The 25599-nt window shown below is 38.5% G+C and overlaps 1 protein-coding gene across 7 annotated transcripts in view; it reads left to right on the top strand.

Annotated features, from left to right (window-relative positions):
* The window catches only part of KIAA0232 (KIAA0232 ortholog), a 68074-nt gene that overhangs the window by 29150 nt on the left and 13325 nt on the right, over positions 1–25599 (top strand). For 4 of the 7 annotated variants that reach the window (XM_061379886.1, XM_061379885.1, XM_061379884.1 and 1 more), the window contains 4 exons: positions 5193–5330; positions 18488–18554; positions 19974–20055; positions 20833–24130. In XM_061379886.1, coding sequence (XP_061235870.1) covers positions 5283–5330; positions 18488–18554; positions 19974–20055; positions 20833–24130 — 3495 coding nt within the window. In that variant the 5' untranslated portion in view covers positions 5193–5282. Of the gene's footprint in view, positions 1–5192; positions 5331–16294; positions 16396–18487; positions 18555–19973; positions 20056–20832; positions 24131–25599 lie in introns of those variants that run through there. The other 3 variants (XM_061379888.1, XM_061379889.1, XM_061379890.1) reach the window with 3 other exon arrangements.

Below are 25599 nucleotides of genomic sequence, written 5' to 3'. Positions count from 1 at the left end.
TTCCGTTTTGGATATAATTTATGGCTATTTTCTTCCATTCTCTGCCTATCCAAACATCTCAGGAGTTGTTTTTTTGAGTTCTTTGAATAGGTTTTTGGGAAAGTTTCAGTGCACAGTGGTTCATAACATCTATGTGAACATTGAATTCAGTGAAACATCAGTGCTGTAAATCTATCACTGCCAGAGTAGACCAGGAGTCCTGCACTACCTGTGGGGTTTTATTATGTCAGATGGTATAGTCTTTGTTTTCATGTATTCACAACAAACCTTAATAGCTGTCACTGAATTAAGATATGCTGATGAGAGACTTGAGCAGGAAAATTTTGTGGACTGTGTGTTGATACTCAAAATTATTTTGAATGTTTGTGGAAAGAGATGATGTGAATGCCTTGGAGAACTGCTGGCTGGAGTTGGGACTGTTCTGTCTCACAGGCAGAGGGGAAAGATCTGCAAATTCTGTGGTTCCATCAAAACATTTTAGGGTTTGTGGTGTCTTGTACGATCCATCACCTTGGCATAGCAATTGTTCTGGCTGATCTGTCTTGGTTTTAAGCTTCTTTCTAAGGAATGACAGCATCTGCATTCATTGTCCATATGAGCATTTGTTCTGTTTTTCCCTTTGACCTGTCCACTAACTTGATGATCTATTTTAATTGCATATGAGCATCTTTAAAAAAGCCTTTTTAAGAAAGGCTTCTACAGCTTGCTAAAGGAGTCTTGCATTCCCTGCATTGGAACAAGCAGACAAAGCTTCATCATTATGTGCTGCACTGGACAGGAACTAGCCAGCCATCTGGTAGACAATCCAAACTATTCATGGCCAAAGTACAAATCAGCTGACCTCCTGAGTTTTTTGGCAGATGTCAGTGTCCCACATTGGGTAAACTCCACAGGTTGGAGATACCTCTTAATGTGTTAAGAGAGAATTACAAGAAGGAAAAATGGTTCACATGTTTCTCTTGCAGGACTCTGCTTGCATACCTTAACAATTTGGGGAATTCTTTTTCACATTAAAATATCTTGTCTGGATGTTTGGGTCACTTATTTTGATGGTATTCTTGGAGTTGGATCCTTAAATGCAGAGACTTGTGTGTGTGTGTGATTATTTTGTATTTGAGACATCGATATTGAATACTTTGTAATTTTTGTACTAACTTGTAACTAGAATTTGCTAGTTGGAGCAGCCCGTTTTGACTGCCAGCAGTAACTCTTACAAGAGCAAGAGATGGCAGGTGGGTAATAAGCTCAAGTAGCAGCTGGTTTGTACTGAAATTAAAATGTTTGAAAAAGAGGAATTCTTCAGAATTTCCTGATTCAGAATCTCGTTTAACTTGGTATTTTCTTCTGTCCTCTAAGATAATGGAAATTCTTGCCCTAAAATCTCTTGTATGTAATTTGAAATAGAAATGTCAACCGTAGATAATTATGGCTGTTCAGTGCATTATCTGAAAACTTGATGTGTATTGTAAATCATCTAAGTATGTACCTCATTGAATTTGTAGTGCGTTTATGCAGGGAGAATCTTAGGGAATTGGTTTTTCTAAACTTACTCAAAGAGAAGAAATCTGATTTTTCAAAGCATGTTTTTCTGCTGGTTGGATTTCCTCATGTGGGAAATCCATTTGGGGAGTTTGTTGATCAAGTTATTAAGCCTGCTCATCTTCCTGTCTGTTCTGCTGATAAGGCAAAATTTAAGCCTGTTTATTTACCTGAATAGCCATAAGGGACCTTGAGTCATGTAGGGTTTCTGCGCCAGTGAGCTTGACTCCAGCTTTTATGCAATAGGGGTAGTTCCTGCAAGATTCTTGAAGTGTGTTTTAACACTGACTTTTAACATTTATTGTAGGCTATGAGCTTCAAAGCAGTTTTCTTTCAGTCTGTGACGTTTGTTCTACTGATAGTGGATGTTTCTCTTTATAAGAAATGAAAGTAAGAAGTAGTACTACCAAACTCACTTCTGCTTCTCCAGTTTCTTGGTAGCGTGGAGGGAAGCAGTAAAATTGCTGCTATTTTGTAGTCGAGAAGGATAAATGGTTTAGGAATCTCTTTGCTGAACTTGTGCCTCTGTATTAGTTCAGGATTGAATTAAGCACTCCAGGTACTGGGTTTCTTGAGGCAGCATTAACATAAAGAATACACCAACATTTCTGTAGCCATATTTATGGTTCCTAAGTTATTCTTGTCATGAAACTTTGCAGTTTCAGTGTCTTTACAATTAAAAATCTCAAGTACCTAGTTACGTCAATTGCCTAGTTATGTTGCAGCAGGTACAGGAGGACTCTGAAGAATAGGTGTTTAAATAGCAGTTTAGATATTCAGACTTGGATTTTTCCAGTATCCAGGTGGCCTCTGCTTCCTGATGATGTTTATTTAATGTTGGGTGGTCATCCCTTAAAAACTTAAGTAATGGTAGTCTGGTTTAAATATCAGAATTTTGTAAGCCAAATTTCAGGCATTGTTCTGTGTGTATGCACACTTCTTAAATCTATAAGCTTTCGGTGGCATTGCTTCTGTGAAATGTTTGGTGATCACTGAATGGAACCATGAAAATTCAAAGGTATGGCAAGACTCTTGGATTAAAAGGAACATTGTCATATGATTTCTAGTTCTGTGAGGAAATAAGATAAATGAGGGCATCTAGCAGCTGAAGAGAACAAAAGGCCTTAGTGATTCTTTCCGTGTGAAGTAACTAGTTTACTTCCCTTTGTGCATACAGAATGTTTCATTGAACTGCTTTCTTTCCTGTCTGTCACGGACTTAGTATTTTCCAGTCTAAGGAGTAAACCTACTAATGGACTCCTGACTACTGGAGATGAAAGAGGGGGGAGGGAGAACCCAACCCAAAAAGGTGAGAAGAAAAAAAAGTAAGACATTAATTTCAGTCATTTGAAATAACTGGATTTGTATAGTTTTAATCAATTTTGTCATAATAGCAGAATTCCACTTGGTTTGTGTGTGACACATCACTTTCTGCAAACTCACTTGCTAGGGCATGTGGCATTTTCGTGTTTTACTGTAATGCCCTTGGGTTTGATACATTACAAGAAGAATTAGGTGCAAGTTTTCTTCACTCTTCTGTAGTGGTCTATAGGTGTGGTGTTTGTGTGCAGAAGGTGCAAGGTCCTCCATAAATTTAGGCTGTGTCAAATGCATGCTGATAAATGTATCAAATATGTGTTGATAAATACTGTAGTTTACATGAGGATGTAATGGCTATTCTATGTGGAATAGCTGTAACCCATGGTGTTTGTAAAATCTGAGGATTAAAAGCTACCAAGTTTGTGCAGGATAAAATAAATCCCCAAAGTTTTCAGCAGATTTTTTCCCTATAAAACTTACAAGGGTGGTGTGAAGCTTTTGGCAGCCATGTGTGACTGAAACCCAGCATGGTCAGAAGCAAGTTTTGTATGTGTAGTAGAAAGAGGTAGAAAGGAAGAGAGGATTCTCCTGGAGCTCTGTTCTCAATCACTGTGTCCTCCAAGATGAGCCTTTTCATTTGCAGAGTGCTTCTGGAAGAAGAGATGACCGTGATACACACGTTCAGCGAGAATTCCATTTAGTCTGCCTTCCCCATTTAAAACATTCAGTATTTGTTGCAAGGATTAAGTATTTTACAATTGAAATGTGTTCAATTTTGTAGGCAGGTGTCAGATACCTTTCACATAATGGGTGTGGAGAACTGAACTGCATGAAATGCTTTATAAATTTCTCTAAGCATAAAGGTTCTTACTGCTCTTGTGCCAAACTGCTGGCTAGTAAAGCTGCTCTTGCAGACATTTGATTTAATGTAGCAGTACAAAGCAAAGTTTTGTTGGTGCAGGTAAAATAAAGTGCTAAAATACGTAGCAATTTGTAATGTTTTCCCAGTGTAGATGTTGCCTTCCACCTAAAAATAGAGTAAGTGAAGTTATCCCAGTGCACGTTTGCTCCGTGCCTGGATTTTGAGCAACATATTGCAGATGGGTATGTGTGTTTTCATTCATAATTGGGTCCACGTGGATGGGCAGGACAGGCTTTGGAAGTTGGTGGGGGGTAGCTGGGTCTTACCAGTTTGTATGCGTTCATCTGAATATTGTGAAGTTAGAGTACTCTACAGCCACACTGTGTATAGAGAAATGTGTAAACTGCAGTTATGAAAAAACTTTAAAAGTGGAGTGTAGATGTCTCTTGAACCTGTTTTCTGAAAAGTTTTCCTACCTTTTTCCTACTATTTCTTTCTGTTAGTCCTTCTTAGAACAGTAGCCTGTTCAAATGTCTTTTGACATCAAGTGAATCACTGACGTCTTGCACAAGTATAAGGAAAACCAGAGGAACTGGTAGCTTTCTGTTATTTCAGAATTAAATCAGTTTCTCCATTTTTGGTGATGAAATGAGACTAAGAAATAAACTCAACAAATTGCTCTGCTCTCTCCTGAAGGACTCGACCGTGTCAAATCACAAATGGCAGCCATTTCAGTGGCTGCTTCTGGGGTGGTTGTTCCCTCTCCAACCCCTTTTTTCCCATCTTACTCTGATTGCACAGAGGCAACTAGTTTCACTGACAGTTTGTTTTTACCTCATTTTGAAGCCATGGGCAGTTGAGAGTTGTTTGAAATGAGGGCAGGCCTTAGCCTGGATTTCATCAGAATCAGTAACAAGTGTGTTGAAAAGGTTAAAATAGGCCTGTTGAAAAGCCTCAGGTGTTTGTGGGTCTCTCTGAAGATGATTTAGACCAGTGTGCATTAGAAGATGTTAAAGATACTCATTGTGAGACTGAGTTGAAGGCTTTGAAACCTAACGTTGCATTTTCTTCTTTGCACTTGCTTAGCTTTGTCTTAAGCTTGCTCCCAACTCCGAACTACTTACTTCCCATCCTTATTATTTTAGAGATCAGTGGCGATCTCTTAATATATTGTGTATAAATTACAATAAATTCAATGGTAAGTTGACCATGAAATGATCTTTATGGGTATGCTTTGCAATTGCAAATTATTGCAGTGAAGGGTGAGTACCCCCTGTGTCCTGTGAAAAATATATGTGCTTTTCTGAATAGTAAGTGTAAATGTACTATAATCTAACTGCGCAACAAGTAATTTTTAGTGGATAAGAGGTTGTTGTTATGTTACACACTGTGTTATCTGTACTCCTGTTCTGCCATAGTACTGATATATTCATGTATTTTCAATAATGTGATGTCTTTATCTTGATTTTAGGAGAATGACATCTTCCTGGGCTGGGAAAAGGGAGCTTACAAGAAATGGGGAAAGAGTAAGAAAAAGTGCTCTGATCTAACACTAGAGGAAATGAAAAAACAGGCTGCTGTCCAGTGTCTTCGCTCTGCTTCTGATGAAGTAAGTTTGGACTATTTAGTATTTAAGACTTTATGCCCTTTGTGTTAGATATATTTAACTTGGGATGCTTCTATTTTAACCTGTGGCTTTGTGAAGTGCCATTTCACCAAGAGTTCTCTGAGCATTCTTCATGTTTCTTCAGGAAGTTACGAAATCCAAGCATGGCAGCGGGATTTCACAAAACGTCCTGTAATATGTGGTGTCATGCTTTCCTTTCTGTAAGGGCAGTTTCAGTGCACCAGTTTGCATTGAAATTACCACAGAGCTTTGCATAAAGTTGTTTCCTAAAATTCTGAATTTACTTTGCATTGTGTGTGAGCAGCAGGGAATGGAATATTTGGCTATTCTGCTTTGTACGTCCTGTATCCAGAATTGCTGAATAAAATGTGGGGTATACTAGCAAATGTTCACTTTCCAGATTACCTGGAGTGAAGTGCACTGACTGGAGAAAGTGAGGAGAGGTGAAGGCATCAGGGTTAAGGAAGATACCAGAGGCAGCAAATACCATGTAGCTCAATGGAGAAGTGGAGAAAGAGAGAGGCAGTTGAAGGAAATGTTTAAAAAGAAAAACTAATCTGTAGCACAGGTTAGTGAAACTTCTGCAGGGAGGTTTTTCAGAGAGCAGAAGTGAAAAAGTCTATCTTTTAGTCTACAGAACTACAAATACTCTCATCTGTCACTACTGTAAAAAACAACTCTACCTCACCCATGCAGCCTGGTTGCATTATTGCTCCATACAGTTTCCTAGTCACAATTTGTGCTTGTGCAAGCATTTGTGTGGATGTGTGATGAACTGGATTGGGAAGGTGAATCAGTTTCCCGAGATTGACCTGGTTGGGGTGGAGGAAATGTTAACCCAGAGATGCTTCCTGGTTAGATTTGTAACATAGACACTTGTGGCAACAAGCGTGAGGAAGGTATGTGGCCAAGAATAATGGAGGAAGTGGGGTTGATTTCTGTGGTTATTCTCACCACCACCACCTTCAGCAGCATTGCCATCACATGCTGGTTTACTCTTACGAAGCTATTTGAGCATTTGTTCAGCTACTAAAGTGCTGATTGACTTTCTGAGCTCCTGTTTTCCCATTACTAACATAGTGATGCAAAATATAATGCTGTTGGTAATTTGCTCTCATAGTTACAGAATATTGAGGTCAGCACTCTGACTGCTGTAAAAGTTAATTTAAATATGAATCAAATATGAAGAAATAATTGCAAGAAGTGATGTCTTGAGGATGTGACTATCTTCATATACTTATTTTATGAGCAACAAGAAATAGTAATTTCATATGTAGACTTGTAGGTGATGGATTTTTAGCTTTAGAAATTATTTTCTTGATGCATCTTCATGCAGCTGCAAATCAAGGAGCATCTTATAGAACTAAATTTATGCTATATAGAGAAATGTAGTTAAAAAGAGAAAGGAAAGAGGTAAATTTAGTAATAATCCCTGATCTGCCTCCACTTGAAAGTTTCTGTAATTTCAAATGGAAGAGGGAAGGAAACCCTTCAAATAGTGTTTTGAAAGAATAAAAGATCTGTGATCTAAAAGATTGAAGAAGTAACTTCCTCCATTGACTCCTGGCACCTTGTCAGATTTTTAGTGCTCAGCATTAACTTGTAACCTGCAATCTGTAGACTTGTGTTATTTTGGGGTATTTTACCTTCTGTTGCATGTGCAGACAACTGAGCTTGCACATTTGTTGTCTTAAATGAAATTGCAGGTCATAGTTTTTTGAAATGTGTTTTCAAACGCAGGATGGGAACCCTTTAAACCTTAAAAAAAACCTCCCCAGTTATTACTTAAAACTGTTCCATAGGTAATTTAACACCTGTATTGCATGAAAGAGAAACATAGATTAATGGGTTTTTTTTTTAACCCTGGAGTTGGGGGAGTGGTGATCCTGCTTTGATGCTACTGATACTTAAAGTAACTTGTAAGGTATCCTGTCTGCTTTTCAAAACATTTCCTATGTTGGCTGGTTTCTGTACTTAAGGTTTGTGTGTTAATCTGATGGGAATAATCAGTAGCTTTTGGACCATGAAACAGAATGTGAAAATACTATTTCTGCTCAGGCATTGAGGCTGCTCCATCGTTTCGTGATTTCATCTTTAAAAAAAGCTAAAAATACTCGGTTAACTGTGGCCAGAATTGATGATTCTGTGTGTGAGTAAGGGGTGTTTGTAAAAACTGTTGCAATACAAGCAAATGCTGTTTTTCCAACACCATTTGATTTTTTTTTTTTCCTTAATCATCTGAAAATCTTTACCTCTAGGGAGCTTTTTTTGTGTCAAATGGGTAGATGTGTTCATTAGGATCTTCATACATGTCACCTAACAGCTTTGCTCTTGCAGGTTTTTTTCGTATTGCAAGGGGGCTGGCAACAGTCCACAAGGGCAGTTTTGGAGCTTGGTTAGAGTTTTCCTGTCCTTCTGTGACCCTGCTTTCAAACTAGTGGTTATGGAAATGCCAATACCCTCACACGAATATGGAACTCTTGCTCTTCCAGCCTAACCTCTTTCAGCCTTAGCATTGGAGCAGAGCAAGGTTGAGGTAGCTCCATCACTGGGAGCAATCAAAAGAGGTCTTAATATATTTAAACTTTAGTATAAGTAGAATTGTATTTAAGTGAAATGCTTTGACTGTTTATCCTGTGTGTGTCTGTAGAGAGAGTGTATATACACACATGGATGTACACACAAACCAACAGACAAAAAACCCCAGGGAGCTGATTAAATTAAGACTTTAGGATCCTGCAACCTGATCTATTTAGGGGAAAAAAAAGAGGATGAAAAGGTATTGAAGGTTAATAATAACCTTTCTAACCCTTATAGGAAATGACAGAGATCCAGGTACCATAATTTTGGTGTTCGTATTTAATTATCTAAGCCAGGAATGTGTTGAGAAATTGCAGACAGTCAGCCTCCACCCCCTACCGGTAACCCAAGGCGCTGAAATAGGGTGATCACTTCAAAAAGATGCATAATGGGGAGAAGAAGTAATAAAATAGATTAAATGAAAATTGACTTGGTAACAGTAAACACTGTTTTGTCAGTCATTTAATGGTTGAAATAATTATTTTGAAATCTTGTCTCCTGTGGATTTTTATTTACATCATATTCATCCTTAGGGAGTACTTCATTTGGTAGCTTAGTTTTGTTTGAATTCAGTTTTTCATGTAATTAAAAAGAGTAATGCTGTAAAACACTAGTCTGAGACAGAAATCCAAGATTCTGGTTATAATTTAATGGTGCAGAAAACAAATATTTGACTTCAAAAAGGCCACAGTTTGATGTTTGTTTCTAAAACATTTCTTAAGTTAGGGTATGATGCCCCATCTGTGGCAGTGTTCAAGGCCAGGTTGGATGGGCCTTGGAGCAACCTGCTCTAGTGGAAGGTGTCAGAGAAGCTGCAGTCTTTTGACCGCTCTGCATCACTGTATCTTGCAGTGGCAAAGCATGTTGTGAGCTAAGTGCTTTTGTGAGCCGAAGCCTGATTTTGACAGATACTATCCGGTATATGTAAGAATGCAAATTGTTAATATATGTATGTTCCAAGGCCAGTATTTTTTTTGTGTTAAGCATTTTGGAGTCTCAAATTGTCTAAATTTGTATGAATCCCTGGCTGCAGATGCTCTTGATGCAGTCAGAAGCAGAGAAAATATAAGTACATTGCAACTTGCCAGAAAATGAAGACAGAATGATGGTGAGAACTTTTTAAGACAAGTACTTTAATGTAGCAATCAATTGCTATTCTTACTGCAGTTCTAAGGTTTATTTTTTTCCCAAGCTCCTGAATGGAGTATAAATAGCAGCTCAGAGATGTGCTGAAGAATTGTTCAGATTTTAAACAGCTTGTTAATATTGACCTTGAGTAGAGATTGTCTCTTAAGTCTTATCCTGCTGAACTGTAGGAGAAATGTTAAAATGTTGGTTTACAGTGAAGTGGAAAAGCAGGGGTATCCATTCTAATGAAATGTTGGATTAAAGAAAATAATAAATGTTTAGTCCTTTGAAGAAAATAAGACATTTTATCATGAAATTACTGCCTTAAATTTTAAGTAAAACCAGCTGTTTCTGTCAGCATTAAGTGACTTCTTTGTTGCTGTTGTGTTAATTCCTATTTGGTACACTTAAAACTGGTATGGTCCATTTGTTCCTGTATAGCTTCTGAGATGCCTTTTATCTTTAAGCCTCTTATTTCTGAAAGCCTGTAAGTTATTTTGGATTTGAATGATGAAACTTATCCATAACAAGATAGAAAGCAGTATCTTTGAGATGCAGAAATAGAAAGGTAAGAGTTTAGAAATTCACCTGTGTGTATTTTTGCAACGTGGAATTAGAGCAATATTGGAATTAGAGGTTAATTGTTGAGACTGGTACGTGCAAGACCTTTCAGTAGGTATATTTCCTAGTAATAATACCGAAATTACTCCTGTTGCCTGTATATTGGTCATAAATCCAAGCTTAATTACCTTTTAACTGACTAGTTTTTTGCTAAAAATTGCATTGCTCAATAGAGTAAGCAGATTTTCAGCTGTTACTGCAGTTCCTGTGTAATACTCCACTCACTAAACACTTGTAGTATTACATGTGAAGTTCCACCCCAAGATGGTGCCAGAGTTTCAGTTAAAGCAGTTGGCATCTTTATTCCGCTGAACTGGATGAGGACATTTTAAGAGTGAGCAAAGGAGGCTACTTTATATGTCTTACTTTCTGTACTGATGAAACCAGATCTCCCAGGCGCTTTCCCTCTCTGCCTAAAGGTGGCCACTTCCCTTGAGCTGTTCCACAGCACACACTGAGACACTCCTGGTGTCTAATGCCGCTGGTCTCTCAAGGCATGTCCTCATGGGGCTCAAGCAGTGAGCTACATTTCTAACCAGGTTCTCAAAATCCACAAATGAAACAGTGTGCAACATGTTAGAATAGGAATTAGTCTTGGTTGATAGATCCCACAATGAATTTTCATAGAATCATAGACTGGTTTGGGTTGGAAAGGACCTTAAGATCATCTAGTTCCAACACCCTTGCCATGGGCAGGGACACCTCACACTAGACCATGTCACCCAAGGGCCTCTCTGACCTGGCCTGGAACACTGCCAGGGATGGATCATTTACCACTTGTTTGGCCAGCCCATTCCAGTGCCTCACCACCTGCACAGTGAAGAACTTCCTTACATCTAACCTGAACTTCTCCTGTTTAAACTCATTCTTCCTTGTCCTATCGCTACAGTTCCTGCTGAAAATGTTGAAGCTTGCTGCTCTAGTACTGTTGACAAAAGCAAGCAGTGCCTTCAGTCCTGCAGTTCTGAGATCTTAACTGCTTGGAGTAACACTGAAGCGTAATTGGTGAAGCTTCCTAACAGTAATTTCTTTGAAATGTATTCAGGTGTGAGCATTCTGTTGCTGGGAGCATTGGCTTTGCTTACTTCTAATTATGAGGGGGGCACTATAACTCTTGTGATACCTGTTATATGGGAGCACTTGGTGGAACAAGTGTGGCCCTAGTGAACAGCATTTATAAGAATCTGAAGTTACAATCTTATTCTGCAATGTACCTGCTTTCCACACAAATTTGAGATGAGTCTAAAAAAAGATCCTGTTGGAAGTTTCTTAGCATTTGTCATTGTTCTTACTCTATGTGCTGAACTGTCAAATTTCCCTGCAGTTACTACAGTTCTGCATGTAACCCTTATTTGAAGAAATAAGCTCCTAATCAGGCCAAACTAATCAATTGGTTCTGATTCCATGTCTGGGCATTGTTTTTGTTGATGGGTTGCTCAGGCCAACTATTGTAGGCTCCAAAGATTATGGTGTCTATATGCCAGTTAGACCAAGGATTGTGGAGTTTATAGCACAGGGAATATGTCTCATTTCTCCTTACATAGGATGCCGGATTAACTAGATTAAATTCCATTTTAAGCACTGATTTATTTCTACTTCTCTAACGTAAGCCAGTATTAATTAGGCAATACATTCTGAAAACTACGCTAGGGTACCAGGGAATCGGGTAGTAAACATTAAATGGTTTGCAAGGGATTTAGCTTGCATGTATTCATGTAATTAGAAGTGACATGGACAAGAGATGTATAAAGAAAGTGCTCAACGTTCTTTTATCTTATTTTTTAAAGAAGGTGGAAAATGTTAGTCAGAAAGCCCTGTAAGGAGGGTATCGAAGTGCTAGGATGAGTATTGTTAATGTAAAGATAAAGGACAGCACAAGAATGAAGCAAGTTGTGTAAGCAACATCTTAAATCAGAAAGGTGAAATGCTGAAGTTGCTGTTGAAAAGCTCAAATTTGTCAGAGCAAAAATAAGAAGTTAAAGGTCCAAAAGAACCATAATGCTTCTTGAAGCATATATCCTGACTAGCTCAGTCATAAGCATTTCTGTGTGTCTGAGGATGATTGTTCCGAATACTTTCCAGGAGATACCACAACACTTCACAAAACCAGTGGATTTTGTCTGTCTTCTGGGCTGTATTCTCCTGGACTTCTGGAAGGGGATACACTAACTACTTCTAGAAAACACAGCATTATTTAGAGAAAGATTTAAAAGTTTTCAGGAGCTAAGAAGAATTTCAGACAAGATGTATGTTTTGAAAAGCACAATCAAGCTAGGACTGATGTCACTCAGCTGCTTCTGTGCAAAGGCACCATAGGGTTTTATTATTTCCAACCACTCACTGTTTTTCTGTGGTAATTTAATCTGTATTGGTTCAAGAGAATTTGTATTAGCTCTGTGTTATCAAATCCATTGCCTTCAGAAGTTTTCCTTCTTTCTCTATTCATACACTGAGTAAGCTATAGGTGATACTGATTTTGGCAAATTACATTAGCCTGTGCTTTATAACTTCAGGTACCAAAGAGAAAATTGAAGTGAATGCCTTGCTAAGATAACCATCACAGAATGAAGTGCAATAAATCAATTCCTTTTTCCTTACAAATTTGGCTTTTAAATAGATATTCATAGTACCACATGTCTGCTTTGTCAGGTTACTGAAGCTGCTACCCTGAGTATAATTTTAATGGAAGTTGACAAAAGTTTTAATCACTCCAATTTTTATGTAATTTTTAATGTAAATTTTTATGTAAATTTTCTTGATACAGAGAAGGTATACCATAAACTTAGAGAAGTTCTTTATAGGAGCTCAGTGTACACAGAAGTTGCTGCTTAACAATTATTTGGGCATTTGTTTTTCAATTTGCATCAAGCCAGCAGAAGTAAGTGAATGCTTACCTTGTACTTCTGTGTATTTAAGCATCTCCCATAGTATAGAGCATTTTATATTGGAGCCTGAAAGTAGGTGTTTGGTATGACTGAATGTTATTTCACCTTGCATGTACTCCCAGTGGTGATGGGAGCAAAACAGGGCAAGGCAATTCTCTCACCTGCAGCTTCTCTGGTAAGTCTGAGGCAGAAAGAAAGTTTGCATATGTATGTCTTAGATGGAGAAGGCGGCACAATCTTTCAGATATACAAGTATGGCCATGAAAATGGCTTTGAAGTCAGCACTTTTTCTTATAACCACTTAATAATAATCCAGAAGAATAGTTTCTAGAGATGAATTATACTGGGGGGGTGGGTGGGTGGGGTGACTTTCACCTCAATGTAGCCTGCTATGGGAGGGAGCTACAAGAATTAAGTTTTAAATAACAGAGGTCAAATTAGCTGCTCCATTAACCCACATTTAGGTATAGCGTGTTCATTTTAAGTCAATTTGAGCTGGTAGTTGATCTCTTTTATCTAGAATTAGTAAATAATGTGGACTCTTAGAAAGTGAGGAGTGAAGTGGTAAATTACAGCTCTGAAATCTGACCCTGATCCTAGGTATGTGACTTACCTTTCCTAATGCTGTTTTAATGCAGAAGACAGGACTATGAGAGTTACAAGGAAGTCATTTCTATCTCCTTGTTGGAGAGCTGTTGCTCTCATTTTGCTCAAGTTTGCTTGGATTTTTGTGATATCAAGTCAGTTTGTCTGCTTGGAAATCAGTATTCTGAAGTCACAGATCTACTGAAGATTATTGGGATCAAGTATTCACAAGCCCCAAAAGAGAAGTCAACAAATAGCATTTGTTTTTCTGACGGGTCCAGTGTCTTTGTTGTAAATCATTATGTATTCCAGTGACAAGATAAAGATTTAACTGTGTTCTCACTACTGAAGGGTCAAAATACATACAGATGCATACTCTTCAATGTTTCTTAGTGCCATCTAGTTTATTCTGCTGGAGGAAAATCCCATAATGCAAACTGGAACCGTGTTTTATTCCTTTGAGCTCTTCCTGGATTGAACATCCCAGGGAAGTTGCGGTTTGGTAGATTTATGTATTGGTTCTTTTATTTATGTAGTTGGTGATTTGGGGGGTTAGGGATTTTTTTTTTAGTCCTTTTTCTTTAGTCTAGCTCTCAAGTACCTCTTTTGAGGGTACTTGTAATCACATAAATTATACTGTATCAGAATGTAGAAGATTAAAACTTAGACTTTCATCTAGCTCTCATCATCCTACAAAATATAGAAATAGATGTGTGGTTGCAGTGAATCACATTTTATGCCTTATTCAGTTCACGTGGCTTAACAGCTGATTCATACAGAACAGCTACCTAATCCTGCTCTTGGTGACAGGCTGCATGCCAAGAAAACAGTGCTGGTACACTGCAGTCAGGGTACCATCTCTGTCTGGAGAGTCCTGTGACCTGTTAAAAGAATGAATTGGAAGTATAAATATATTGATTTACTACTAAATTAGCAGATTGTTTGAACTTGTATTCTGCAAAAGGAGTTTCTGTATGCTGCTCCAGATGATGCTGCTTTAGCAGGGATTTGGACTAGATGATCTCTGGAGGTCCTTCCTGATTTAAACAGTCTGTACATCTGGGAAAGTGAAACAAGGATTTGGTTTAAGTGTAAGCTCAAAGCTCTGAAAAGCCTAAAAGCAAATGAGTGATTATTTTAATTGTTGAAGTAAAATAAAGTGTAATGCTTTTGTCTTTTCAAAAAGCTTAGAGGAACATAGCTTACAGGCCTGAAGTAACAAGCGATACTTAACTACACAGTTCAGACCTTTGGGAGGAAGCTTATGTTAGGCCAGAAGCAAAGAAAAGAAACCCCCAAACCCAAAACAACCCCCTCCAAAACAAACTTCCCTTTGAGTGGTATAATTTGTTACAGTTCTGTTTCTGTGTGTATTTATGGTAGGTCAGATTCAGAGTTTGGGCTGTCAGAACTTTGTTTTCCTTTTTTTTGTCCAGAGCAGAGTATACATTTGCATGGCACTTTCTGGACGGAAGTACGATACCCATAACTAGACATCATTACTGGCTGATGGGAAGTGGTGTGAGCTCAGCAGAACAAAATAATTTTGCTGACCAATGTAGCCTCAGTTCCATAGCAATAACTGTGTCAAATAATAGTGGTGCATGAACATCTGGGATCAGATTCAGGAATAACTTGTTAGCTCCTGGATGGTGACTGCAACATAAGTGCTTGTTTGCAACACTCAGAAGTAACATAGCACAGATAAATGTCAACAAGAATTAAAGAGATTTGTCAAGAATCTGAGAGGAGCTCATGTTTCACAGCTTCTTACTAAAAACTCTGAGAACATAAGAAGAAGCCAGTGCCCACTGTTAACGTAGGCAACAGTTTTTGGTGGATTTGAATTTGGTGTACGTAATGCTGTTTTGTTTCCATGCCTCACTATTACACTGATCATCTAAAATTTAGAGGAATACTTCATAAGTAACTGGATTTAATATCTTCTGGGAACATTTTCTGCAGCTACACAGGGGTGTGAATGTACAAAAGCAGTCAGGTTGCTTTAAGCTTAATGAGTTACCACTTGTCATCTGTGACTGCTCTACTTCCAAAGTAGAGCACATTAAAAAGATCTTTAAGATTTGGTGTTTTATATATATGTAATATATATATATGCATGTATGGCTTTTTTAAACAATGACAAAACCCCCAATATTTTACATATATATGTAAAAGTATGTGTGAGGTTTGCTGGTTTTTAATTGCTCTCATTCCTTGTTATGCAGAACTACGTTAATTTGGCTCTGAATAGAGCTGTGTTGGTCAGTAGGGAAGACATTGGCTATTAGGGTCGTGTAACTCCAGCAGTCAGATTGACTGTTCTTGTTCATGCTGGGTGAGTTCAGCAGCTTAATTTATCTGTTAGCTTGGCCACTCTTACGCCAGTAATATTACACCTATCCTTTATGTAATCCTTCCCTTGCTTCAGCCAGCTGATAAAAAGCCAAGAAGAAGAACTTTTGATGGAACTGGATGTAAGTTAAAGCAGGGAAAGGAAATAGAAATATGTTGGAAACAGTAGAGCAAAATAAAATGTGTTTGGTATGGGGGAAGTTTTGTTATATAGGATGAAAAATGTGAATTAAAATACGATGTGCTTCTCTGTGTAGTTTGAATGAGAGAAAAGTAGAAATTTGGGTCAGTAGTTAAAATAATCTTGCAGATAATCATGAGATTTAAGCCTTTCATGTTGGAGTTACAATAGCAATCGTAATTAGGCACTAAGACTTCCAGGTTGAAAAATGTTTTTAAGGTACTCCAGTATTTGCACTCTTTGGTGACCGTCTTTAAATTTGAGCATAAGCGAAGCACTTTAGGCAGCTCACCTAATTCTGTTAACTGACTGTGTCCTCCTGAACCAAGCCAGTGCCTGGAATATCTTTCTTTCTGGCAGTGGGATTGCTGCAACTGCAATGCATTAAATTCAACAATGAAAAAACGCAGGAACTAAATCTCATATTCCGCAAACAGCACTGTCGCATAGGAAATAATTGCCGAGGCATTTGTTATGTTAAGTCTGCAGCTTGATTTTATATACTGCAGTAAGAGGTTGAGCAAGTGGTCTCTAGAGGCTTGGCATTCTGCACATTGGCTTGGGGGGGGCCCCTTTTTAAAGCTAGCACTAGCTCCACCAGGGAGCTATGCAGGACAGCAGGCAGCGCGTCAGCTGACTCCGGTATTAGTTTCATGGTACAGGAGGAAATGAAGCGCTTGATTCTATAAGTTTTCACTTCTTCGGTGTAATGGTGAGCTAATTGTTGCAGTTTGGGGGATATTTTTGACGTGGTATTATAATTATTTTAAGGAAGTGAATCTCTATTCCTTAGATTTTGAGTATTTGCTACAGGTGTCTGATTAAAGAGTTGGGAGAGCTGAGCCAAGCCAAGGCCAGCTCCTCCTCTGTTGCCCTTTCAGGGGGACGAGGGGGGAGTCGGGAGTGCTGTAGCCATAAAGTGGCAACTATTAGAACTGCATAGATTTGTCCATATTACTGTGCTGCTTGGCTCTTTCTAAACAATTTATGTTATGTTGGTAAATCTACTGGTACAGAAGATGCCTTCTAAAGTTTAATATTGCTAAGTCATCCTCAGTTAAGTATGTGGCATAAAGGTTTATATTTAGCACTTCAGTGTAGCAATGCAGTTAGGAACAGAAAATTGCTTTCTCACTTGGCTGCAACTAATTGAAATTTAGAAGTTAGCCTATAAGTCATTGCTTCAGTATATGATTGTTCAAGTGTGTGTTTCTGACAGAGGATTAAATAAGCTAGTTTCACTGTGTAAATTAGTTTTCCCTTTTCCATAATATTTTCTTGTGCTTTATCAACATACACTCATATTTCTCAGCAATTTGTAGCCAGCCATCAGGAAAGAGAAGAAATTCTTAGTTCTTGGGAAAATGAAAGCTTTATACTACCATGGTGACACAGCAAATCAAACTCTTTTTCATGTGTTTCTGTTACTTGATATTTGATCTGCGTTATCGTAGGAGAGAATGCATATTCCATGACTATATGCGCACAAGACCATGTCAAATTCAGAAGGTGAGATAATTTTGTAGGAGGTTTGTCTAAGTCTCAGAATCTCCAAGTATGATGGGGACAAGCTGCTGGAGTTGTTATTGAGGAAGCTGTGCATAGCATAGAAGAAGCTGCACAGTTCTTCCTCATTACTGTTCTCAGCTGTATGGTAATGTGCAGGAAACTTCTCATCCTCCCCACTTGTTACAGGTTGTTGTGTTTAGCTGTGTTTCCAGCCTTCTGTTAGCAGTTACAAAAAGCACAAAGTTTAATCTCCAAGCATCATCCATGAGTATTGAAGTAATAAGAACGCGAACATCTATGCAGTATACACCTCATCTGGTTTTCTTTCCAGCAAGAATGGTCATTTCAGACTATATGTTTGTAATAACTATTTTGCTGACCGGAGTTCAACTTCTGTTTCATTAGAATAGCATGGGGGGTTCTCCTTTGAGACAGTTGGTAGTATCTTGTACCATTTTGTGTGTGTGTATATTTTTCAGTATACGTTGTTCCAGTGCTGATGGTTTGTCTATTGCTGCTTGCAAGTCTAGGCGAATAATAAAATCAGAAGCAAGTGAGAATAACACTGAAATGGGTTTAAAAAGGAATCTTGAATGTATGGAAGGCTTATGTGGAGGAATAAAGGAGGAAAATAGGGGTTTATAAGATGTTTATTTTTCCCTCTGCTCTCCTGAGTAAACACCACAATGTTTAAAAAGAGAAAAACCTGGGCATTGTAAACTGGCAAAACTGTGGGCAAGTTGTGGATAAAGATACTGTGGAAGTGTTTCTTCTCCTTCTTTACCACATTATATGTACGTGTCTTCATACTGTTTTCCTTTCACCTTCACTTCTGATTTTCAACAACCTTTTAACAGTCCCTTTTTCACAGGTAAATTTTTGTGCAACCAGAAGGGTCAAGCTTAGCTTTTTATGATGTATCTTAGTGAGCAGTTGATTATTGAACTTTATCATGAGAGTCTTGGCTAAATCCAGAGTGATACAGTGCAGTAAATCTGAGGTGCAGAGGCAGCAAAACCTTGGAGGTACAATACGGCTTATCATTTGAGTGTGTGAATGTGAGTGCCTGTTTCATGGAATCATTTTGATGTCTAATTCATGTATTTCTAAGAATGAAGGTATACCTAGGAATAATTTTTGTGGCATTTTAATGCGTAGTTACCATGCAAAAAAGAAAACCACATCCGCTAAGATATGTTTACTGTCTTGGTGTATTTCTATAAAATGAATATTCTTTTTAATAAGTTAAGTTTTCTTTTTCTTTTCTTTTCCCCTGTGGTTTTGTTGCTGTGCAGAGCTCTGGGATTGAAACGTTAGTGGAGGAGCTTTGCTCCCGACTGAAAGACCTTCAGAGTAAGCAAGGTGAGGAATCAGCCTTTAAACTTCTGAGGCCATGTATATTGTATTCATAAGCTGTGTAACATTCTAAGACTTGAGGGTGGGGGAGTGGGCTGTTAATTCAGTAGCTTTTAATACAGGCCATGAAATTTTAAAATACATTTGAATAGTTTCAGTCAAATAGTTTAAGCAATTCTATACTAGTATGTTCTGTTTAACTAAGGAATAGCCATTCACAAGTGGAGTTTTCCTCATGAAAAGCTGTACCTGTTTGTGTCCATCTATGCCTGCTTTTTTTAGTTTAAACCACAACAGGATTATTTACTGAAAAAAGGAGGAATAGCTGGATATGAACGTTCATTCCCCCTCCCCACTAAAAAAGTCAAAATTGTCTCAAGTTCGTTCCTTTTGAGTACTGATACTTGTAAAGAGTAGACTGACCTCAGACCAGTTGGATACAAGCTATGCCTGTGAAAAGCACCCAAGTAGCCATCGCTGAGAAGTGTGTTTCAAGTTTCTGGTCTTTAGGGAAATGATAATGGGGACTTGGTGCTGCCAAGCTTAGGGCAGGGAATATACTATAAAATTGTGGTGTCTCCAATGAAAGTTCATCACAGCAGTCTTTGACACAGTAAAATTAATATGTTTAGCATGTCGTATAAATAGCAGTAAATAAGGGATAAGTATGTACCTGCTTAAAGCATGGTAAATATTTATTTAACATAAATAAAAAGCATGGGGTTTAGCCATTTCCATTTTCCTGTTTTTAAACAGTAATTGCTAGTCAGCTCTTAGTGTTTCATAGTGCTGTGCTGTGACACTTTCTTACTGAGCCAAGGTGAGGTTGACTGTTTATTTTTGAGGGGAAAAAGTAAAGTGACATCCCACAGCATTTTTTTTCTGGTATTTTAGAGATTTTAATAGGAATAGAAGTCTTTAGAGTCACCCCTCACACAGGAAATACACCTTTACATCTACTCAGAGCACAGCAACTACTGCAGGAGCACTTCCTTATAGTGAAATACATGAGAAGTTAGATGTAACCATTCATAAAAATACTTAGTTAAATAATTGATTTCTTAAAAAAATCTTCCTTTATATGTATCAGTGCAAGAAAGGAGATAAGGATTTGGATATGGAATAACTGGCTATACAATAGCAAGTCTGCTAGTGGGGGCTAGCCATGAAGTTGAACACAGCTGCTTTGCCAGTCACGTCTAGTGAAAATTGCAGGACCTAACAACTGAGGAAAACTTGATTCTTGGGTGGTAACTTGTAATTTCTTTACGTATAACAACCAGACAATAAATTGTGTTGTTTATAGTGTTTTATGGACTTTTACTGCTATTACAGGAATGTATCCTGCTGCTTTTGTTAAATACTGTAAAATACACTGGCGTTTTGAATTTTTTGTTAAGCATTTGGAATTTTCTTCCAAAACAGAGGAGAAGATTCACAAAAAGTTAGAAGGCTCTTTGTCTCCTGAGACTGATTTATCTCCCACAGCAAAGGATCAAGTAGAAATGTATGCATTTTTTTATTCTTACTGTTATCTGAGATACTTTTCTCCTTTTACTCCCATATTTTAACACAGTGATGTAAACTTAGTGGGGAATCTGGAGTTTTGTGGATAGTAAGAAATACATTTTTTTCCTTCCATCTTCTTTTATAAATCTTACCTGTAAATACAAGCATTTGGTACCATGGGATAGCTTAATTTCTGGCTAAAACAGTCCTGACTCTTTGGCTATATTCGGAACTCAAACTATACTGTATTTTAGTTTCCTTAAAACCATGTCAACAAGACAAAAGACTTTAAACAGCATTAATTAACATTTTTAATTCAAAGGGAGAGAATTGGTTTCCTAGGTTTAGAAGTCTTTGTCTTCTGTTGCAGAAATGCAAAACAAACTTTCATAACCCTTAAACTGTTTAAAACCAGAGTGCTCTATTAGTTTCCAAGTACCTGAGTCCACTGAAGTACCCAGAAGTATTGTCATTGACTTCTCTTGGAGTCAGGCCTTCACTGTTTTAAGCATCCACAGTTTCTGTCTAGTTTAGTACTCCTTAAAACTGTGATTGTTTTACTTGGCAGTGTATTTTTAGACATATATTAAGCACTTCTAAATCTTATCTTAATCTCCCCTTTGTTATCCTTCAAATAAACAATGCAATGAGTGGCATGTACATATGCAGAACAAATAAGATCGGTAGTGCTTTGATGTGGTTTTAGTAAGACTCTAATCTTCATGCCTGCCTGAAGTTCTTCAATCTGAATGTCACTTCTTTATTTCTCTTTCAGGTACTATGAAGCGTTTCCTCCTCTTTCTGAAAAGCCAGTTTGCCTGCAGGAAATTATGACTGTATGGAATAAATCCAAAGTATGCTCTTACTCTAGCTCCTCATCTTCATCCACTGTTCCACCAACTAGCACGGAAACATCTTCTCCAAAGGACTGCAATAGTGAAAGTGAAGTAACTAAAGACAGAAGTAATAAAGTGTCAGCCACTGTGCAGGAGAGAGCCCAGCAAAAGAAAAGTAAAAACGAGAAAGAAAACAAGTTTAGTAACAACACAGTTGAAGAGAAGCCTGTTTTGTACAAGAAGCAAGTGCGACATAAGTCTGAGGGAAAGATGCGTCCGCGCTCCTGGTCATCTGAATCCAGCGAGGCTGGCTCAAGTTCTAGTGGTAATCAAGGTGAATACAAGGCATCAATGAAATGTATTAAAGTAAGACACAAAACAAGAGAGGTTCGAAGTAAAAAAGGGCGTAACGGGCAAAGCAGGCTTTCAGTGAAATCTAGTGAAAAGGCTGAAAGAAAAGTCCACAGCGGAAGCAGCAGCAGCAGTAGCAGCGGGTCCATCAAACAACTGTGCAAAAGAGGTAAAAGGCCATTAAAAGAACTAGGAAGAAAAGAAGCTGGCGGTAGCGATGGGAAAGATTTGTATTTAGACAGCAGAAACGAAAAGGAATATAAAGAAGAACCCTTGTGGTATACTGAGCCGATTACAGAGTACTTTGTTCCTCTTAGCAGAAAAAGTAAGCTGGAGACTACGTACCGCAACAGAGAAGATCTATGTGGCATGACATCGGAGGCTGTAGAAGAGTTGTCTGAATCAGTGCATGGTCTTTGTATTAGCAACAATAATATTCATAAAACATACCTCGCAGCAGGTACTTTCATCGATGGTCACTTTGTAGAAATGCCTGCAGTTCTAAATGAGGATATTGACCTCGCTGGGACCTCAATATGTTCTCAACCAGAGGACGATAAGTATTTAGATGATGTTCATCTGTCAGAACTAACACACTTCTATGAAGTGGATATTGATCAATCCATGTTGGATCCTGGTGCCTCAGATACGATGCAAGGGGAGAGTCGGATTTTAAATATGATTCGACAAAAGAGTAAAGAAAAAACTGATTTTGAGGCAGAATGTTGCATAGTGTTAGATGGAATGGAGTTGCAAGGGGAAAGTGCAATATGGACAGATTCGACCAGCTCTGTTGGTGCTGAAGGGTGGTTCTTGCAAGACCTTAGTAATTTAGCTCAATTTTGGGAGTGCTGTTCATCTTCTAGTTCTGGTGATGCGGATGGGGAAAGTTTTGGAGGAGATTCTCCCATCAGATTCTCCCCCATCTTAGACAGCACAATGCTTAATTCACACATGCTTGCTGGCAATCAAGAGCTCTTTTCAGATATTAATGAAGGGTCTGGTATAAACTCTTGTTTTTCAGTGTTTGAAGTGCAATGCAGTAACTCTGTTTTACCATTTTCTTTTGAAACACTCAACTTGGGAAATGAAAATGCAGATTCTAGTAGCACTGCTAATATTCTTGGAAAAACACAGTCTAGATTGCTAATATGGACCAAAAATAGTGCCTTTGATGAAAATGAACACTGTTCCAATCTTTCAACGAGAACCTGTAGTCCATGGTCACACTCGGAAGAAACACGTTCAGACAATGAGACTTTAAATATTCCATATGAAGAATCCACGCAATTTAATACAGAAGAGATGAATTATGTAGTTCCTAGAGTGTCTTCGAGTTATGTAGATGAAGAAATCCTAGATTTTTTGCCAGAAGAAACTTGCCAGCAACAAGCTAGAACTTTAGGAGAAATGCCCACTTTGGTTTTCAAGAAAAAATCAAAGCTAGAATCTGTCTGTGGTATTCAGCTAGAACAAAAAGCAGAAAGTAAAGACTATGAAGCTACACAAGGGTGTAGTGAAAGCAGTCCGCATGGAGATGGCTACAGCTCAGGGGTTATTAAAGATATTTGGACAAATATGACAGACAGGAATTCAGCGGCGATGGTAGAAATAGAAGGAATAGAAGATGAATTGTTTTCAACTGATGTAAATAATTATTGCTGCTGTTTGGATACAGAAGCAAAAGTTGAAACCCTCCAGGAGCCCAATAAGGCAGTGCAGAGATCAGAGTATCACCTTTGGGAAGGTCAAAAGGAGAACTTAGAGAAGAGAGCCTTTGTCTCAAATGATTTATCAAAAGTAGATGGTGGTGACTATACTACACCATCAAAACCTTGGGATGTTAACCAGGATAAAGAAAACTCATTTATACTTGGTGGTGTGTATGGGGAGCTCAAAACATTTAACAGCGATGGAGAATGGGCCGTGGTGCCACCTAGTCACTCAAAAGGGAGCTTGTTACAATGTGCAGCTTCTGATGTAGTGACAATAGCTGGTACAGATGTGTTTATGACCCCAGGTAATAGCTTTGCCCCTGGTCACAGGCAGTTATGGAGGCCATATGTATCATTTGAACAGAATGAGCAATCAAAGAGTGGAGATAACGGATTAAATAAGGGGTTTTCTTTTATCTTCCATGAAGACTTACTGGGAGCTTGTGGTAACTTTCAAGTTGAAGAACCAGGGCTTGAGTACTCATTCTCTTCCTTTGACCTGAACAATCCATTTTCACAAGTTCTTCATGTAGAGTGTTCGTTTGAGCCAGAAGGAATTGCATCTTTCAGCCCTAGTTTTAAACCTAAGTCAATTCTGTGCTCTGATTCAGACAGTGAGGCTTTACACCCCAGGATATGTGGTGTTGATCGAACTCAGTACAGGGCTATAAGGATTTCTCCAAGGACTCACTTTCGCCCGATTTCTGCATCTGAACTTTCTCCAGGTGGTGGAAGTGAGTCAGAATTTGAATCAGAGAAAGATGAGGGAGGTATTGCTGTCCCTTCTCAAGTAGATGTATTTGAGGATCCACAAGCAGATCTCAAACCTCTGGAAGAAGATGCAGAAAAAGAAGGGCATTATTATGGAAAATCAGAGCTTGAATCTGGAAAATTCCTTCCCAGATTAAAAAAGTCTGGAATGGAGAAGAGTGCACAAACATCATTGGATTCCCAAGAAGAGTCGGCTGGGATGTTGCCAGTAGGGAGCCAAGATCCCTGTTTAGAATGCAGTATGAAAGAATCTCTAGATGGGAGGGTGATGGAGAGCTCTAAAGTAAACTGCAGAATAGTGGAGCCGCGTGAGGAGACTAGCAGGTTTTGCAGTTGTAAAGCAGGGTGCCACTTCCCCACGTACGAGGATAATCCTGTTTCTTCAGGAGAGCTTGAAGAGGTATGTGGATATATAACATTACGGAATTTGCAGCGGGCAGCTGATAACCACCACCAATTTGCCATGTGACAGTTCAGTTGGAATGTGTGTAATTGTATAGCTCTCTAGAAAATACAGTGCTGTAGAAACACTGGAGGTTCCATCGGAACATAAGGAAACACTTTTTCACTGTGAGGGTGACCGAGCGCTGGCACAGGTTGCCCAGGAAGGTTGTACAATCTCCATCCTTGGAGATATTCAAAAGACATCTGGACACGGTCCTGGGCAACCTGCTCTGGATGGCCCTGCCTGAGCAGGGGGAGTTGGACATGGTGACCTCCAGAGTTCCCTTCGAACCTCAGTCGTTCTGTGATTCTGTGAAAAATGAACCATCTTCAGGCATGACGCTGTCATCTTGCATACCTTTAGAAATATATGCATGTGTACACTCATGTGACTTTAAAATCTGTTCAACTTAGGTTCCTGTCTTATCTGATTTACATATAATATGTTAAAAATGTGCATACAGTTTGATTAATGAGGTATTGCTGATTTTGATTCAAACCTACTTTAAAATTTTCAAGAGCAAGATCTGAAGTCAGTCTTTTCAATGCAGTGACTTCCAAGTAGAATTTGGAGTTGAATTATCAGATGTATGCTTCAGCAAAGAAAGGTTTGTAGAAAGGCTCAACTGTCTGGAAACTAAGATGTTGTTGTGAGCATAGACACAAAAAGAAATAAAACATGGATGCACAATAGCCATCGCTACCACAAGACTGCAAGGAGGCCTAATGATAACTACAGGTGAAACTCAAGAGAGTTTTCTTTCAGGTAATTGCAGCCATAGGTTAAGTAATGATCAAGAGCAAAACTCTTTTCCAGCCAAAATCATCCAAGTTCTTCTTGCTGTGAGCTTCTTCTGCTCTTGGGAAGAAATACTTGACCTGCAAACTAATTCAGTTGTGTGGACAGCCCAGAGATACTGTCTGGATAGTTATAAGTTGAATCTTAGATTTTCTTTTCAGCCTCCTCTTCCACATACTCAGCAGTTGTAGTATCTACAGTAGGAGGGAATTTCTTTCATTTTCAGCTGAAGAGTTGCACCCAGCTTGTGGTGTGCTTTTGTGTACTCTTACACTAATTCATGTATTGGAAGCTAACCTTTCCCTTGCTAAAACCAGAGCTAACCTTTTTGTTGAACAAAATTAGAGCTCCTTATTTTCTTTCTTCCCTATTCGTTTCTTCTCTCATCCTCCTTTAAATTAATAGCTGTTGTAACTTATTTTCCTAGTGTCAGTAGGTTGATGTCTGCTGCTTGCATGAAAGAATCAAATCTGTGGCTTTTCCAGACCCTTTCTAGACATCTTGGTCCCTGCTGTAACCAAGTTCAAGTAACAGATCTTAAGTGGCTCCAGGAATCATTTCTGGAGTCTGGGAAGTTTCTGTGTTTGTGCCAGGCCTTGCAGAAAGTCATCAAAAAAACAAACTAA

The sequence above is a fragment of the Neopsephotus bourkii genome, unplaced genomic scaffold (genome assembly GCF_033783945.1).
Source record: "Neopsephotus bourkii isolate Nb327-2 ecotype Australia unplaced genomic scaffold, CSIRO-AGI_Nbou_v1 NB_1780, whole genome shotgun sequence".
In the NCBI taxonomy this organism is placed as follows: Eukaryota; Metazoa; Chordata; class Aves; order Psittaciformes; family Psittacidae; genus Neopsephotus; species Neopsephotus bourkii.
The sequence above is the reverse complement of the archived record's forward strand: the minus strand, read 5'-3'. Positions and strand labels throughout refer to the sequence as shown.